The sequence below is a fragment of the Chiloscyllium punctatum genome, chromosome 35, assembly GCF_047496795.1.
Source record: "Chiloscyllium punctatum isolate Juve2018m chromosome 35, sChiPun1.3, whole genome shotgun sequence".
In the NCBI taxonomy this organism is placed as follows: domain Eukaryota; kingdom Metazoa; phylum Chordata; class Chondrichthyes; order Orectolobiformes; family Hemiscylliidae; genus Chiloscyllium; species Chiloscyllium punctatum.
The window spans coordinates 14,731,822-14,749,269 of NC_092773.1; the positions used below are offsets into that span (position 1 = coordinate 14,731,822).

At 40.3% G+C, this 17,448-nt stretch overlaps 1 protein-coding gene and 1 long non-coding RNA gene across 12 annotated transcripts in view; one reads left to right on the top strand and one right to left on the bottom strand.

The window, feature by feature from the left end:
• The window catches only part of LOC140459674 (uncharacterized), a 52,384-nt gene that overhangs the window by 11,744 nt on the left and 23,192 nt on the right, over positions 1 to 17,448 (top strand). The window contains exon 2 of the long non-coding RNA XR_011953846.1: positions 6,558 to 6,654. This is a non-coding gene — a long non-coding RNA (uncharacterized lncRNA). The remainder of the gene's footprint in view (positions 1 to 6,557; positions 6,655 to 17,448) is intronic.
• LOC140459669 (cytosolic purine 5'-nucleotidase-like) overlaps positions 1 to 17,448 on the bottom strand; it is a 131,015-nt gene that overhangs the window by 10,412 nt on the left and 103,155 nt on the right. For 10 of the 11 annotated variants that reach the window (XR_011953844.1, XM_072554014.1, XM_072554020.1 and 7 more), the window contains exons 8-12: positions 16,788 to 16,841; positions 14,482 to 14,565; positions 4,204 to 4,245; positions 2,516 to 2,623; positions 1,630 to 1,696 (exon numbers count right to left, since the gene is read on the bottom strand). Coding sequence is in view for 10 of the 11 variants with exons in the window: in XM_072554014.1 (XP_072410115.1) it covers positions 1,630 to 1,696; positions 2,516 to 2,623; positions 4,204 to 4,245; positions 14,482 to 14,565; positions 16,788 to 16,841 (355 nt within the window). In the remaining variant the exon portion in view is untranslated. The remainder of the gene's footprint in view (positions 1 to 1,629; positions 1,697 to 2,515; positions 2,624 to 4,203; positions 4,246 to 14,481; positions 14,566 to 16,787; positions 16,842 to 17,448) is intronic. The other variant, XM_072554016.1, reaches the window with a different exon arrangement.

The following is a 17,448-nucleotide window of genomic DNA, read 5'->3' on the forward strand; positions in this document are numbered from 1 at the left end:
AAACCATTCTCCTTCTGTTTGTAGGTTGACAGAAGACCTTGAGATTTCTCAAAGCAAAGCTGATGTACGAGAAAGCTAAATCACATTGTAAGTTGTTAGGGTGTGGAATGCACTGCCTGAAAATATGATGGAGGCAAGTTAAGTTGATTCATTCAAGAGGACAGTAGATGTTCTGTTTTTCACACTGGTGTGCAGGGATATGGGGAAAAGGCAGGACATCAGCACTAGATAATCAAATTGGATGAGATAAGAGAGCCAGTACAGGCATGATGAACTGATTAGCCTCCTTCTACACCATAACAATTGTGATTCGGACTCCATGTAATCCTCTGAAGAAACCAATGACATCCAGCTAACAACACAGGCCGTACTGTCTTCAAGGCAGTGGAACACATTGTACTGAAGTTTCCAGGACTTTTTTGGGGCAGACGGGGAGACTGGATGACTACTGAAATGGCAACGAAAAGCATTGGGAGGAGAAAACAAAGTCTTCCAGGCCTCCTGTTGTGTTCCCTGTGGCAAGGCGGGAAGGTTGGCAGTAAAGTTGGTGTCTCAGAACACGCAGTGAGGCAAATTGGGCCACATCTTACATCTTTAGGCATTTTGCCCACTTTGAAAGGATCACCGTGAAGTAGGAAGATCTTTGGTACTTGGTAATGCAGATCTTTGGACCAGGCAGATCCTCTCTTATTCAGTGTTAGTGATTGAATGGTCATGCATTACATCAAGACCACATGAAATGGCATTCATTCCAGCCAGTTCGAGAGATGGCATTTCATTTGTTAAATTCCAGTCGTATGGCTCTGCAGACTTGTCAGCTTTGTTTAGATTTTCTCAATGATGTACCTCTGTGAGGATTGAGTGTGCAATCTGCATCAATCAAAACAGGAATCATTGGACTGGATTCCTCAGCAGCTTGCTTTAAAAACTTGAATAGGTGATCAGATGTGTTAGATACTGTATTGAGTCAAGGAGGAAATGTATCTGAGCCAAGGTTTTGGATTGGATGGGGCCTCACAGTGAAATGACATCCAGAAGTTTTTTATATTTCATTCATCGGATGTGGGCATCACTGGCTAGGTCAGCATTTATTGCCCACCCTTAATTACCAAGAGGGAAGTTTAGAATCAACCACATTGCTATGGGTCTTGAGTCACAGGTAGGCCAGACCAGATAAGTACAGCAGTTTCCTTTCTTGAAGAACATTAGTGAACCAGGTGGGATTTTCCCCGACACTTTTCTCCAACAATTCCGATTCAGGGTCATTTTTATACACTTAATTCCAGATTTTTATTGAATTCGAATTCCACAATCTGCCATGGTAGGTTTCAAACCCAGGTCCCCAGAACATTGCCTGGGTCTCTGAATTAACAGTTCAGTGATAATACTGCTAGGCCACTGCCTCTCCTCAAGTCAGCAAATATGTAACGTAAAACTATCCTTCAGTTCACTGACATGACCAGAGGCCAGCAGGACTTACTCAAATATTTGAGCTGCCCATTTTTAATAATTAATAACAGTCGTCTGTAGAGTGTCGTCCTCAATGCCCTCACATTATACACATTCATTGTGCTGATAGTGAACATATGCAATTGTGTAAGAATCAACCTGATGGCACAGAGGACTCACCTCCAGAATAAACAATACCACTTTGCAAAGGGCCTGTGTAAGTGCCAATTCGAAGCTTCCCAGATTCCTGCAATATATTGCAAATGAATAAATAAATATTCTGCCACCAATCGCTGAAATCACTGAGGAAATTTTGACATTAAATAGTTTGTACAAAAAGGTATGTAATTTATTTTACTGACTTTCTAATTTCTAGCTTGAGAATAAAATATTCAAACCATTCACTGGAATTTTTGGCAGCACTGCTTCATGGTGAGCATGACCAGAATTTTAAGTTAGCAAAGGGACATGTAGAAAAGCAATGGGAAAATGGGTTTTCACAATGACCGATATGTTGGGTGAGGGGCAGTTGCAGGTGAGAGGTAATATGATGACATCTCCCCAGACTTTGTCCCAGAAAAGTGTGCAGTTCTACTCCATACATCACTTATAGGTATCAGCAGCATTAAAGCCTTTGTGTCAATAAAATGAGAAGTCACACAACGCCAGCTTATAGTCCAACAGGTTTATTTCAAATCGCAAGCTTTCTGAGCACTGCTCCTTCATCAGGTGAAATGACAAATGAACAACGCTCTGAAAGCTTGCAATTGCAAATAAACCTGTTGGACTATAACCTGGTATCATGTGACTTGTGACTTTGTCCACCCAGTCCAACACTTACACCTCCACATCATGTCAATAAAATGATGACAATTTCCTTGGAGTTTCCTTGGGATGGTGTGATGAAGGATGTCTGGTCTGCTGCTTGTAATGAAGTGGTATGTAATGTAAAGGTCGGTCTCAGACAATCAGCAAGAAGTGTCTGCCTTGAGTGAGTGGGATGAAAAATTTGACCCTTCCGTTTTACACTCTGTCTTTGTCATTGAAGCAGAGCTCCACTACTCACAGTGTCAACCAGTCTGAGAACGGTTCCTTCTCCAAAGAAGAGAGGTTTCCTTGCATCGACTAAAATCAGGTCAAAGTAGGAATGCCAGGAGACATGCAATGTACCAGACTGGTAACAGAAAAAGAAGAAAATATCAGATGTTAGAACTTGCTGACCAACATTAGGTTCTGGAAATATTTCAATCTGACAATTGTCATGCTTGTTTCCCCACCTTTCCGTGACTTTTCCCTCCCTAATCTGTGAACTCCTCAAATCCAGCAAGCCTTTTCAGCTCCTTTAATTCAGGCCTCTTGCACCACTTTGATTTTCATTGCTCCAACATTATACACCATGCATTCATTTATCTGAGGCCTACACTATGGAATCTCTCCCTAAACCTCCCTGCCTTTCTTTCCTTCTTGAACAGACTTAATTGCCCAAACATTCTGTCATCTGTCCTCATATTTCTTTTTCTGTTCTGGTCTGAAATTTTGTTTAATATCGCTTGTTGAGGGCTTGCAATGGTGTCACAACCTTAAAATATTATAAAAACATAAAATTGTTACTGGCTTCTAACTGGCTCAAAGAAATACTGAACAAACTCAGTGTTTTATGATTGGCACGTTGTGGATGCAGATCACCACAAGCATTGAGAATGAGTTTAGTTTTGCTGCATTTCAAGAACGAAGAACTCAGATCCTGAAGATGACAAGGGTAACATCAATGTGCATTTGTCTACACTTGTGTGATTGAAACTCAGAAAGTACAATATGTGGCAGAGAGGGAGAAATGTATATTTTTCAATGCTCCCCAAGGTGCGTTAAAGGAATGTAGGAATTATAAGGAAGTCCAGCGAGGGATTTGCCACAGGGCAATATTCCTAATGAAGGTGGGCAATTCCTGACCATGGGAACAGGAGGTAAAAACAATGACTGCAGATGCTGGAAACCAGATTCTGGATTAGAAGGGCTTTTGCCCGAAACGTCGATTTTGAAGCTCCTTGGATGCTGCCTGAACAGCTTTGCTCTTCCAGCACCACTAATCCAGAAACATGGGAACAGGAAGTCAGAGTGATAAAGAGAGGAAGACTCATACTTCCTTGCCTGCATCAGGCCCATTGTGTCCTTACACCAATATTTGAAAGTATTCGCTGGAAATTACAGGGGGTCAATGAAACAGAAAGGAGGAATTCAATTCCACATTTCCATCTATCCCCAAAACCTTCAACTCCCTTGTTAGTCAAGAATTTATCCAGGTCTGTCTGAAAAATACACAATGATCCTTCCTCCACTGCTCTCTATGGTGGTTCAAATACAGCTCCAAAAACTCTGACAAAAAAAATGTTTTCCTCCTTTCTGTCTTAAATGGAAGATCACTGTTTTTCTTAAACTGTGTCCCCTTGTACTCATCTTCCCTAGAATGGGAAATAATCTTTCAGCATCCACTCAGTCATTTACCTTCAAGATCTTAAATATTTCATGATTTGTACTGTGATGTATCATTTCTCCCTCCATGATTTCAAGTCCCCATGTCATTTTATTTTAGTTGTAAACTGATAGTTGCCTTGTCTAATTATTTCAAATGAGTTGTACCTTTTTCAGATATACCCATTGTTAACCCCGATTACCCACTGCTGCGTTTTGTGTGCAGACCATTATATTGTCAGCTTCCATCTGTGATGTATGTGCTGCAGTGGTTTGGAATTTTACCTTTGGCCCATGTGAGGAATCAAACAAATATTTCATTATTGCCTGCAAAAGAAAGGTAATGAGGATGAGCACAGCAAATCACGTGTTTGAGGGTTTATTGTGCTGTTTACTTGCTGCCAATTGGACTAACACTATGAGCAACTATGAACATGTTTAAATGTTTAAAAATCTACCACCTGCACGAGTGCCAGTGACCCCCAATAAGTGCTGTTCATATGCATCTTTCAACAACAAGTGTTTCAAACATTTACCTGTGAAGTTGGCACAATTTCAAAACAGGATCTTCCCAGCCACTGCACAAGGTGCTCATTGGTGGGAACATGTAAGATTGGCAGTGAGGATCTTCTCAGCGTCAAAACCAAGAAGTCCCATTTTCCAAGCAAGCGTTGAAGTGAGATGAGATTCTTGCTAGTGAAAGGCATGTTTTAAATTCATATAATTTCATAACCTTATTTCAGTTTCCCATCCTCCCACCTGCCAGACAGAACCTAAATGGTGATAATAACCATCATGAAAATTGGAGCAGGAATTTGGCTATGCCAACTCATCACGAGGGTTTAGAGGGATATGGGCCAACTGCTGGCAAATGAACGAGATCATTTTCAGTTATCTGGTCAGTGTGGACAAGTTGGACCGAAGGGTCTTTTTTCATGCTATATAACTCTATGACTTGATCCTCTAGACCTCCATCAATCACAAATGGTAAGTGACCACATAGTATCCTACCCAGAAGGACCTACAGGTCCATGTCTGCAAAACGGGATGGCAATTACCTTCTGTCCAACATGCCCAGACAATTAAAATTAATTGAGCAGCACAGCTGCCAAATACCAACACTTGACAGGGTGAACAGATGGCTTTGAAGACGATGTAGGTGCCAGGAATCCTGGGAGGTCCAAATAGTTGTCAGTACTTCTGATTGTGGCAAATGCAAGAACACACTAAGCAGGAAACCAGAGGCTCGTGGTGTATAGTTAAATGAGTGAAGATAGCTCAAAAAATGTCGATAGGGTTCACAATGAGAAACCTTTCATAATATTCATCAAAAATTACACATCACCAATTTCTGCTAAGATACAGTTCCACAAAAATCATATCATTTTCAACTGCTCGGCAGAACTCCTATTAGCATAACTTGGATTCGATGATCCGTAATTACATCTTGATGACTAATGCAAGAATGAAACATTTCCCCTGTTCTGATAATATGCTCAATGAGCGAAGAAACATCGGTGCAAGTGAGGGCTGCAGATGCTGAAGACCAGAGTCAAACAGTGTGGCACTGGAAAAGCACTGCAGGTCAGGTAGCATCGAGGAGCAGGAGAGTCAATGCTTCTGCCTGAAACATCAACTCTCCTGCTCCTCAGATGCTGCCTGACCGACTGTGCTTTTCCAGTGCCACACTTTTTGACTAAGAAACATAGATGCCAATCTGAGCTTGGAGGCTGGCAGGGAAAAGTTTGCTTCAGATTCAGCTGAATTTAAGGCAGGACCTGATTTAAATTTTCATCTCCTTACCCCTGCTGCAGTCAGCCAGATCGAGGTAATGAGGGGGATAGGCCTTGGGTACAAGTGCCCCCAAGAATGGAAAGGAGCGAGGAAAGCTGTGGCTCAGCAGGGAATGGTTCAAATTATCTGATCACAGCAGCAAAGCACATAAGCAGGAAAGCTGTATCCATTAACTTAGCAAAAAGCTAACCTGCTGGATCCATCCCTGTTGCATATTAGCTTCTGGTCCTCCTAAGGCAATGAAGCCTAACTGGCCAGAGTTAAATTTAAAATACAGATGAAATCTAAGGCATGGAACCTTGTTATGATGTGTAAATGACCAATCCACCTCCTGGAATCAGTTTGGTTGTGTTTCCCTCCTCAGTTCTTTATAAGTGAAGAAAGGCAACCAAGAAGTGGACTGGAGTCAGAGTTTAGATTTTTAAACATTTTAACATCCTACGTGACCTAATTCCACAAAATTTATAGAAAGTGCTTCTCATAATCTCACTCTCCAGGAATATCCATGTTTCAGAGTGATAGATATTAATGTCAGCATTGATTTTACAGATTTAAAACAAAAAATATTTTTAATGAAGCATATCCAAAGCAAATCAGTTTGATAATTAATAACATGTGAACGTAATTGAACATTTTGTCCCCATCCATTGCTTAGTGACTTGATCCAGTCTGCTTTGTATCAAATTTCTCCAGGTTTCAGGGTAAATGAAGCTTAAGTGGAGCAAGTCTGAGCAGCTGACTGGACAGCTCCTATTTCTAATGTTCAGAACCTATTTGTGTTCTTTGCCAAGGTAATTGAAGGCAGCCATAGTGATAATGGAAATCCTGTCACTGTGTTTGATTAGGTTTGCAAAGGCAAGATCAGCCACGGATTGGTTCATGATTGCTGTTCAGAGATTTTTGCCTGTGCGTCTGTACCAAGAAACTACTCGGGGCATGCTGGTGAGTTGTCTCTTTACATTAATTTTAAATTCTTAACAAATTGGATCAAACAGTCTTTTGGGTGAGATGGCTCAGTACCAAAACCTGGAGCCTACATTTATATGGCAGCTTTCATAATCCAAGGACATCTCAAATTCTTTCAAAGTCAATGAAGTACTTTTGAAATGTGATCGCTGTTGCCAGGGAAAGAAATGTACTCATTAATTTGCATGTAGCAATGTCTCATAAAGAAGAATGACATAAATAAACAGTCTGTCTGCTACTATCTTCAAACAGTACCATGCAGCACAAGTTATATTCAGCTCACAGGACAAGGTGGATCTCAGGTTTAAGTCCTCAAAATTTTCTTCTGTTTAGAGAGCACTTTTAACATCATAAAACATCTTCAGGTGTCAGAGGTGTCATTGAAGACTGTGACATTGGCTATAGACAGATGGGTTTTAAGAAGTGTCTTTAATGAGGAAACAGAGAAGTATGAGGAAGGAATTTCAGATTTTAGTGCCTTGCAGCTGAAGGCAAGGTTACTAGTGTGAAGTAATGAAATCAGGGATGCTCAAAATATTACAATTAATGGAGCACAGAAGTTTTCGGACTCAAGGAGAGTACAAACATAGAAAGGAAAAGCCATGGAGGGTTTCATAAATAAGGATGGGTATGTTAACATCAAGGCATTGCTTCACCAGGAGCACTGTAAATCAATGAACACAGGAGTGATGGTTAAATGGATTTGGTGTGAGTTAGGATTCAGACATCAGATGTTTGGAGTTGTGGGTTACTAGAATTCATATGAAAACCAGTGCTGCTTGATCATTGCCTCTAAGGACATCATGTAGCTGACAAATGAGAAGGGGCTATTGATAGGTTCTTGGGAAACCACCTGAGGGTCACAGCTGGGTGACAGAGATGGTGTGTGAGATTTTTCCCAAATGTTTCAACTCACATACTCGTAACTGTGTGGAGGACTGAACGAAAGGACACTGGGATCTTGCAGTCGCAGGTGACAGGGTCCATATCTCAAGGGCAAGCTTTAGCTGTGACTTCTTATTTCATTGCTGCTGTGTTGCATGACCCTTTCATGTCAGGTCTGATAATGCAACTGTATCCCTCCAGTTCGTGATTCCTACATCCAAAATAATGAAAAAGGAAGGTGCAATGTCAAATCAATTGACTAATTAAATGGCTGCTTTTCATTTTCCTTCAGTGGGTGGTTATGTTCATTGTGGGAGAACAATATTGACCATAATGGCAGAATTAAATTTTTGAGGTCCCAGACAGACATACATTGTGATGATATGCTGCCAGACCTGTTGAGTTTTACCAGCAATTTCTACTTCTGTTTAAGATTTCCAGCATCTGAAATTCTTTAGTTTACCTACTGGATTTTGCATTCGAGGTACCTCCAAGTTTATTGCAGAAACTATCAGCATGACAAATCTAAATCCACAGGCATTGATACATGACAGAGCAGTTTTATCACTGTGCTGTCAGTATTGCTGCATACGCGTTTCCAACTTTAAATGGTTGGGAGTTTATGTTCTCCACCATCGATTGATGTTGGCTCACAATGACTGCACATGAATACATAACAAGAAAGAATGGGTGCAATCGACTAATAAATAGACAGTTACCACGAATGCAAAAGAGGGGGTAGCTTTTCAGTATTTCAAAAAGAATCAGATTGACACAGGACAGGATGCCATTCGATCCACTTTTCCTCTATCAGTTCTTGGGAACAGCGATCTACTTTGTCACAAGCTAAACAGTGCTTGGAATAGTAATGGCTCTTTCACTCATTAAGAGTTTTCTGGGGGTGGAAGAAGTGACCTGGGGGCTTTATAAAGGGTAAACAAGGGAAAGCTGCTGGAATTGATAGTCAAGTTGCAGTTGGAGCTACCTTTGTCCATAAGAAAAGGAGAGATAATCACAGCAAGAGCTCAGCATTTAAATTTGCTGGAAATGCCATCAGAATCTTTGGAGATGGTTAAAATTCAGTTGAGAATGAAGCAGATTGAGTTAGTGGCAAAGGATGATGATTAAAAGCAGAGGAAATACAAAAAGAAAAGAGAGAGAGAACAAAGGGAAAAAAGAAAGAGAGAAGACATAGAAAGAGAGAGAGAAGAAAGGAAAAAAGAGAGTTTGAAATTCATAAACTGACACTTAATCAGGAAAGTTGGCATAAAGGGATGGAGATGAAGGCTGAAGGTAAGCTCAATGAGGAAGAGAGCGAGAATGAGCAAACCCATTGGGGCCAAAGGTCTGGTGGAGATCTGTTTAAATATATTCAAGCATTGCCTACATTTGATGAGAAAAACGTAGAAGCCTTTTTCATCTTATTTGAAAAGGTGGCTAAACAAATGAAGTGGCCATTAACAATGAGTTGGAGGTGTTTGTGTTGGACTGGGATGTACAAAATTACGAATGACACAACACCAGGTTATAGTCCAACAGGCTTATTTGAAATTCAGTGCTAGCTTTCGGACTGCTGCTCCTTCATCAGGTGGTTGTGGAGTAGAAGATCGCAGGACACAGAATTTATAGTAAAAATTTTACAGTGTGATACAATTTTAATTTATATTGAAAAAGACCTGGATTGTTTGTTAAGTCTCTCATCTTTTACAATGGGCTTGTTGGTTTCAGCTCTTTGATATGTGGGTTTTGTTGATCCAAACAAAACTTGTAGGTCGAGTCAATGAGGTATTTGCATCTGGGGCATATGAGGAGGTGAAGAAAGCTATTTTAAGTGCAGATCAGCTTGTGCCAGAAACCTACAGACAGAGTTTCACGTATCTAAGATGGAATCCTGGTCAAACGTACACTGAATTGACAGGATCTAACGAAGTAATTTTGACAGGTGGATAAGGGCATTGAAAATAGAGCAAACCTATGATGCTCTGAGAGAGACAATTATTTTGGAGGAATTCAAAAGTTCAAAAGTGGTAATGGAAAAGCACAATGGAGGCTAGAAAGCTGCACCAGAATGTACAGCCTGGTTGGTGGTTGGTCAAGGAGGAAGTACCAGATCTTCTTAAACCATGTCCTTGCGAAGTTTACTCACATAGGCCAGAAGCAGCAAATAAACAGGTTATAATATTAAGAGAATCAGGATCCTCTCAACCTTTGATGTTGAAAGATGTACCTGTGAAGGACTATTGCCAGAAAAAGTACTATTGATGGAAATTCACAGTGAGACAAGAAGCACTTAATTATGTCAAGTAGGGTTAAAGTGAATAAGCTGTGGCAGGAGTACTAGACAAACTCTCAGCTCCAAGAATACAATTGGTCCTTGCTAACGATACAGCTGAGAGGGAGGAGTGCTGCCTAATGTAGTCGAAAAGCCAGTGGAAACTCAGGCAACTGAGGTATGACAGGAAGCATATCCTGGGATGTTTCCTAACTATGTGGTAACAAGGTGACAAAATCACCAGTTGAAACAGGAGACATTAAAGAGCACAGACAAAAGAGTTGGAATGGAATTAGCAGAGACCCTGTTTGATCAGATGGTTCAGACAAAACAGGAGTAAATGGATGACAAAGTAGAAATCTTTAGTTTGGAGAAATTAACTGAGTTACAGTAGAATGATGAAAATTTGAAGCAACTGTATCAAAAGGCATACATGGAAAAATAATCTGAATGTATCCCTCTGTGCTACAATCTTACAAATGATGTCCTGATAAGGAAATGGAGATCATCATTTCTTCAGGTAGATGAGAAACGGACAGAAGTTCATCAAGTCGTATTACCAGTGGGGTATAGAGAGGAGGTGTTGTGGGCAGCACATGAACTACCAGTAGGAGGTCATTTAGGAGTAAGAAAAACTCAAACTAAAATACAAAAACATTTTTACTGCACAAGGATGTAAGTGAGTTTTGCCAGATGTGTCGTACATGTCTGGTAATTGGAAAACTGCAGGCAGTCATAAAAGCGTCACCTTTGAGGAATCTTTTACAAGAATCTTAATTGATTGCGTAGGATCCCTACCAAAAACAAAAAGTGGGAATCAGTATTTGTTCACAATAATGGATGTGTCCACGAGATTTCCAGAGACCATTCTGATATGCAATATCACAGTTAAAAGAATTGCAGAGGAGTTACTCCAACATTTCACTGGATATGGATTACCCACAGAGATACCCCTGCTCCTTGAATGTTGTCTAACTGGCTGTGCTTTTTCAGCACCACACTCTTCGACTCTGATCTCCAGCATCTGCAGTCCTCACTTTCTCGAACTTTACATCAAAATTATTCAAGGAAGTCACGGGTAGCTTAGGAATAAAACAGTTCAAATGTATTCAGTACCAGCCAGAATCGCAGAGAGCGCTAGAAAGGTGGCATTAGACACTAAAGGCCATGTTGAGGACTTCTCATCAAGACTATCCAGATGATTGGGATAAAGGTATTTTGTTTGTACTTTTTGCCATCGAAGATACACCAAAGTAATTGACCAAATTCAGTCCATTTGATTTTGTTTTTGAGCATGAAGTGAGAGGACTGCTAAAATTGATGAAGGAGAAATTGATAAGTCACAATTCACATATTTGGACGATGTGTCAAATTTTAACGAACGATTAAAAAGAGCCAAGGTGTTGGCTAGATAGCATTTACAAGTATTACAGTACACAATAAAATGGAAGCAGACAAGAAATCAAAAACTCGCAATTTTGCTATCAGAGATAAAGTGTTAGCGTTACTGGCAGCAAGGTTTAGTGGACTTTATCAAGTCAAAAGGAGATTGAGTGAGGTGAACTATTTGATTAGGACTCCAGACAAAAAGAGATTTCACAGTGTGTGCCATGTGAATATGCTCAAAAGGTATTTTGTCAGGAAAGGAGAGCGAAAGGAAACTATTATTGGTTGCAACACTGAGTGAGGAAACAAATTCAGAGGATTCTGAATTGGATATTCCTCAACTTAAATTGGACATTGGATAAATTATTGAGTTGCCTTCCAGACGAAAATGGAAATTACCTGAAAGAGTTATTACTATCGCATGGGGAGATATGTGGAATTAAGCTGGGAAGTACGAACCTAATTATGCAAGATGAAGATGTGGGAAACACTGTTCTGATTAAGCAACATCCTTATAAGCTTAACCCTGTAATGGTGGCACAGATTCAAAAGGAGGTTGAACGCATGCTCCAAGATGACATAATCTAAGTGAGTTACAGTGACTGGAGCTCACCCATGATAATGATGTCAAAACCAGATGGTACCCAACAGTTATGTATGGACTATCGCAAAGTCAATGCAGTGACAAATTCTGATTTGTATCCGATTCCATGTTTGGAAGAGTGTATTGAATAGGTGGGACGAGCAATTATATTTCAAAGTTGGACTTGCTCAGACTAGCAGGTATCTTTGTCAGAAAGAGCGAAGACAATTTCAGCTATTGTAACGCCAAATGGACTGTATCAAATTAAAGTCATGCCGTTTAGTATGAAAAATGCACCAACCACATTTCAAAGACTATCCAATTGTCTCGTTTATGCTAATGACCTCGTGATTTTTAGTCACATGTGGAAGGAACATTTGCAACATTTATCAAAATTATTCAATCGACTTTGGGAAGCAAGGTGGGTGATAAACCTAGCTAAGAGTGAATTTGCCTAAGCCCATATCACCTTCATGGCTATTTTATTGGATATGGACAAGTGGCCCCATGGAATGAAAAAACAAAAGGTAACTGAAGAGTTTCCCATACCAGTGGTTAGCACTGCTGCCTCACAGAGCCAGGGACCCAGGTTAAATTCCAGCCTCAGGCGAATGTCTGTGTGGAGTTTGCATATTCTCCCCATGTCTGCATGGGTTTCCTCCCACAATCCAAAGATGTGCAAGTCAGGTGAATTGGCCATGCTAAATTGCCTACAGGGTTAGGTGCATTAGTCAGGGGTAAATATAGGGCAGAGGAATGGGTCTGGGTGAGTTGGTGTGGACTTGTTTGGCCGAAGGGCCTGTTTCCATACTGCAGGGAATCTAATCTACCATTGACAAAAAGAGCAGTACTATGATTTCTGGGATTGAATGGGTGTTATTGGAAATTAGTACCAAATTTTAGCAGTGTGGTTGCTCCACTCATTAAATTACTAAAGAAAGGCAAGAAGTTCCAGTGGACAGCAAACTGTCAGAAGACATTTGACGGCCTGAAAGCTGCATTAACCATCGCCCCAGTGATAGCCACACCCTAATTACGCAAAAGCATTCAAGGTGGCTATTGGTGCGAGTGATGTGGGCGTTGGTGCTGTGCTGTTGCGAGAAGATGACAAAAAGATAGAAAGACTTATCAGATATTTCTCCGGGAAATTGAACATTCATCAGCAGAAATATTCGACAGTTGAGAAGGAGACATTGAGCTTGGCGTTGGCGTTTCAACATTCAACATTTATGTTACCAGTAATGTATCTGAGACAATCATATATACCCATTAAAGTTTGTAGAGAAATTCAAGAACAAAAATTCCAGACTGTTTCGATGGAGCTTGGTGTGACCGCCATTTAATTTGAAAATTGTGCATGTGGCAGGAGAAGAAAATGTGACTGCCAATGCATTATCGAGACTTGGATGAGAGCCGGAGGCATTCGGTGGCGGAAGTAAAATGGACTGAAACAGAATGGATTAGTGCATTTTGCATGGTTATCGTCAATGTAACGTACATATGTTGTAATGTACTAACAATGTAAGATTAAGGGATTTTAGAATGAAGCCATCTTTGGATATTGATGGTTCTTTTTTTTAAGAGGGGAGGTGGAATGATGCCGCTCCATTAACAAGGTTATTCTGTCCTTGGTTATTTTTCGAGAGGTATAAAGGCAGAAGTTCTGGTATGTCTGGAAGTAACTACTTGAAAGGGCTTTCAAATTATTTTAAGAAACACTTGTAGAGTGAAATGGGAGCGGCCAGTTCTCCCAGTTCAGTGTTTTTTCTAGTTTTGGGTAGGTTTTGGATGGGGACCCAAGGAAACAGCTTCATGCTGAATCTCTCTCCTGTAAGAACCTATATTTGAATTTACCTTTTTTGGTAAGGGGTATGTGAGGGGATGTTGCAGGAAATTGGAATAGCTCTTTGTTAAGTTGCGTTTTCATGTCGGTTGCATTTTGAAATAGTTATGTTATTATAAATTCGGTTTTCTTTTGTTTACATATATATAAGTTCTATTTTGTTTAAAACTGAAATTCTTTTTTGTTTGACCAGCTGCATCACTCCTGGAATATCCAACTAGAAAAGTTAGGATCTGGGCTTCCTTCTTGAAATGTTTTATGGGGTCTGGCCTGGTCAATGACACCTTAATGTTTTTAACTAATACTCTTGAAACTTATCACTGAATCTGCTCTCACTCCCTTATTGAATGGCATTCATCGAGTCACAGAATCATAGAATCTCAACAGTGTGGAAACAGACCATTTGGTCCAACAAGTCCACACCGACCCTAAGAAGAGTAATCCATCCAGACCTATTTCTCTACCTATTATTATACATTTACACCTGACTAATGCACCTAACGGACTCATCCCTGAACAGTATGGGCAATTTAATATGGCTAATTAACCTAACCTGCACATCTTTGGATTGTGGGAGGAAACTGCAGCACCCGGAGAAAACCCACGCAGACAGATCCATCAGCTCATAACTTTTTGCATTTTATATTATAACAGAAGATGTCTCGTCTGCAAAGACGATGGTGTGTTTTGGTTGTGACTCTATTAAGCTGTCTTTTCTCTTTGCAAATGCTGATGAACTTGGATTGAGTCCTAGATTTTCTGTATTTATTTGCAGTTTTTTAAAAAAACCAGATAGTTGCAGGAAGCACAGAGTGAAATAAAATTTACACTTACGTCTGTATAGGAGTAATCACTGTTGGTGGCAAGGAAAATTTTTCCCACTTCTTTCATTCGGCTGAGGAGCACGGGCAACCGAGGCTGTAAGGGAACAACAGTCAGTTGCAACTCAATTAGTCAGTGTGGCAATTTTGTTAGGCCAGAGAAGCTTCCACGGCCATGTGGTTGGAATGTTTCACTGTGAAAATCAATGGAATGGTGCAGGGAACAACAAATTCTTTTCATTAGTTGTTAAGTCTCAAACAATGGGACACTGATGAAAAATAAATATGAGATTTCGGAGAAAGAAGTAGAAAACACTTTTACTTGGACAGACCAGGATATATTACAATTGTGGAATATATTGTCAGAACGAGCGATCAATGCAGAAACTACATCAATAGTTATGATGTGATAGAAAGGAATAAAAGAGATGGAGCCAGAGTGCAAACACAAATTAGGACAGCTGTGCATGTGGAGTGGACATTAAACACAAAAAGCGATTAGATGGGTTGAATAGCTCTATTTGTTTTGAAATATATGTCGTTTGCATTGAAAGCTTTTCTCCAACACTTAATTGTCTCAGCAACATAACTAAAGTATGATTTTCCAATTACCAGTCTTTCTGGCCGAGGGAGCATGCTCAGAATTTCGGTGCGGTATGATTGGTGTGTGCTTCTAACTTTTCAGGTCTCCTTCTTCCAGTTACTGTTAAAATCCATCCCATCAGTTATACTCTGAACATGTATGGGGGTTGATGGATCACTGAATGTAAAACTAATTGCCTGATAAGTTTCAATTGTTTGAATAAGAAGTACTTTTTTATATATGAGGACAATGGATTTCAAGATAAATGGAGCAAAATTATAGTCAGCATGACAACAGGGCACAACTCCCATGACTGTTTCATATTCTGCTGCCTAAATAGTGCATCTCTCCCACCAAAATTGCAGAGTCCAACTTGGTGGCAACACCTGTGGAGTTTGAAACTCACTGACTGGAGCAGTTTCTGGGTGCTTTGCGACATGGTTATTATATCAGGACACCTCTACATTTACCACTGTATGGACAAGATTTAGCTGATCACTTTGATGTTTGCGTAACAAGTGACAGTGTAAAATCACTCTGAATCAAGTGAACAATGAACGATGTGTTCATCTCAGATCAAAACATATGTATTGGACTTCAAATAGAATGCAATAATTTCATGAAGTACTTTCATGAAGTGAATATAGAATGCATGGGGTAACTAATCCCATTTTCTACATTCACATCATTCATTGCAAATGATTGCATCCGTTACCAAAACCCCTGAACAAGGTAGATGCTCCTTCATCTCCAGAGCTCTGCTGCACGAGGGACTGCCAGCACAGCAACAACTGGACTCTCAAGACTCAGGGACCACCCATGACAGTTAAGTTTGGGGTGGGGAATCAGGGATTGGGTGGTGGAGTTCAGTCTCACAAGTGGATATCACGGGAAGAGGAGTACTGTGGTGGTCAGGAACAAGGACAGGAGTGTGGCTTTCAGTGGGAAGGTCCAGATCAAGGGAATCCCTCTTACACAACATGCAAGCTGCACAGTTTAGCAGGCGACATGGGAGCAAGTCTGCTTGACACTGGGTAAATTGCAGCCAAGGCAGGAAAAGACACTTAAATGGTCATTAATGAACAATTTAAGGGTCATAAATGGATCAGCTTTGGCTCCTGTTCTGATTTGTTGTGTTGCCCTCTGGCTTCATCAGTTCCACAAAGTAAAATATATTTTTCCCCATCTCCAATATTTTTACAAGCAATGACCATAAGCATTCATAGAAAATTAAATAATTGTATGTTCTTCAATGTCCCTCTGATTTTCTTCCTGGTTGCATGCAATTGTGTCTCGGAGATTTGGCTTTAACTTTTGGAAAAGCCAGAAGCATTAGAAATCTACTCAGATCAGAGCACATTGTCATTTAGATGTTCCCAAAAACCATGTTAGCTTGCTCATGCACCACTGTTTTGATGATGAGATGCATACAATTTCACCAGTAGCCTTAAAAAGAGAATTGGATATATCACAGCAGAAAAAGAGTTGCAAGGATATGGGGAAAGAGATTGTGAATTCAACCAACAGAATGGCTTTTGGAAAGAGCCATGCAGATTTAATCGGCAGAATAGCCTGCTTCAGTGCTTTATTATTCTTTGATTATATGATTCAGCATATTCTTAAAGGTTTCCAAAAAAATTATTTCCTTCTGGGCATTTATGTAAAGCCTTTAGCAATGGAAGACCTTCCAAGAAGTGAGGAAAATGGACACCAAAACACAAACATATTCTACTCACATCCTTCATCACATACTTTTCCAGGTTTCCGAGAGTTTTCTTCTTCAAAGACCCCTGCAACAACAGAAAAAAATCTGAAACAACTCCAAAACTCTTCAGCACAACCAGCCATTGTTCAAAGCTGCTTCAGCTCTTTTGTTTAGGGTCAGCATATATGCATATGACCTGACAATAGGCAACCTGGATTTGGATCATTGGCATCTCGCTGCTACATACTAACCAGATCAGGCTTGTCCCCTTACAAATTTTAATGCCTGAAAACTAAGTCCTGCCAATGGTTCATGCAGAACCGCAAACATTGAAAGATTTTGGATTCCTTGCCTCCTTCTCTTCTGTAATCATCTAATTGGATAGATTAGTACAGAACCTGAATTCTTCTGTCCTTAAAACAAATGCTTAACTTGTAAACAAACACAGAAATTGGACAGTGGTGGTGGTGGGGTGGGGGGTGGGGGGGAGTAAGGAGTGGGGATGGGTGGGAGTGAGATAACCCCCCTCTATCAAGATTGTGCCTAAAACTGCAAGCACTTCTTTACGTTTGTGTTCCCCTCCATGTGCCAAAGCAGGCTTACATTTAGTGAATGAAGCATCAATCACTTCCAGATCTACTTGTATTTTGTGTCTCAGCTGTAATGGTTTCACAGGTCTAAAGAACAGGAAA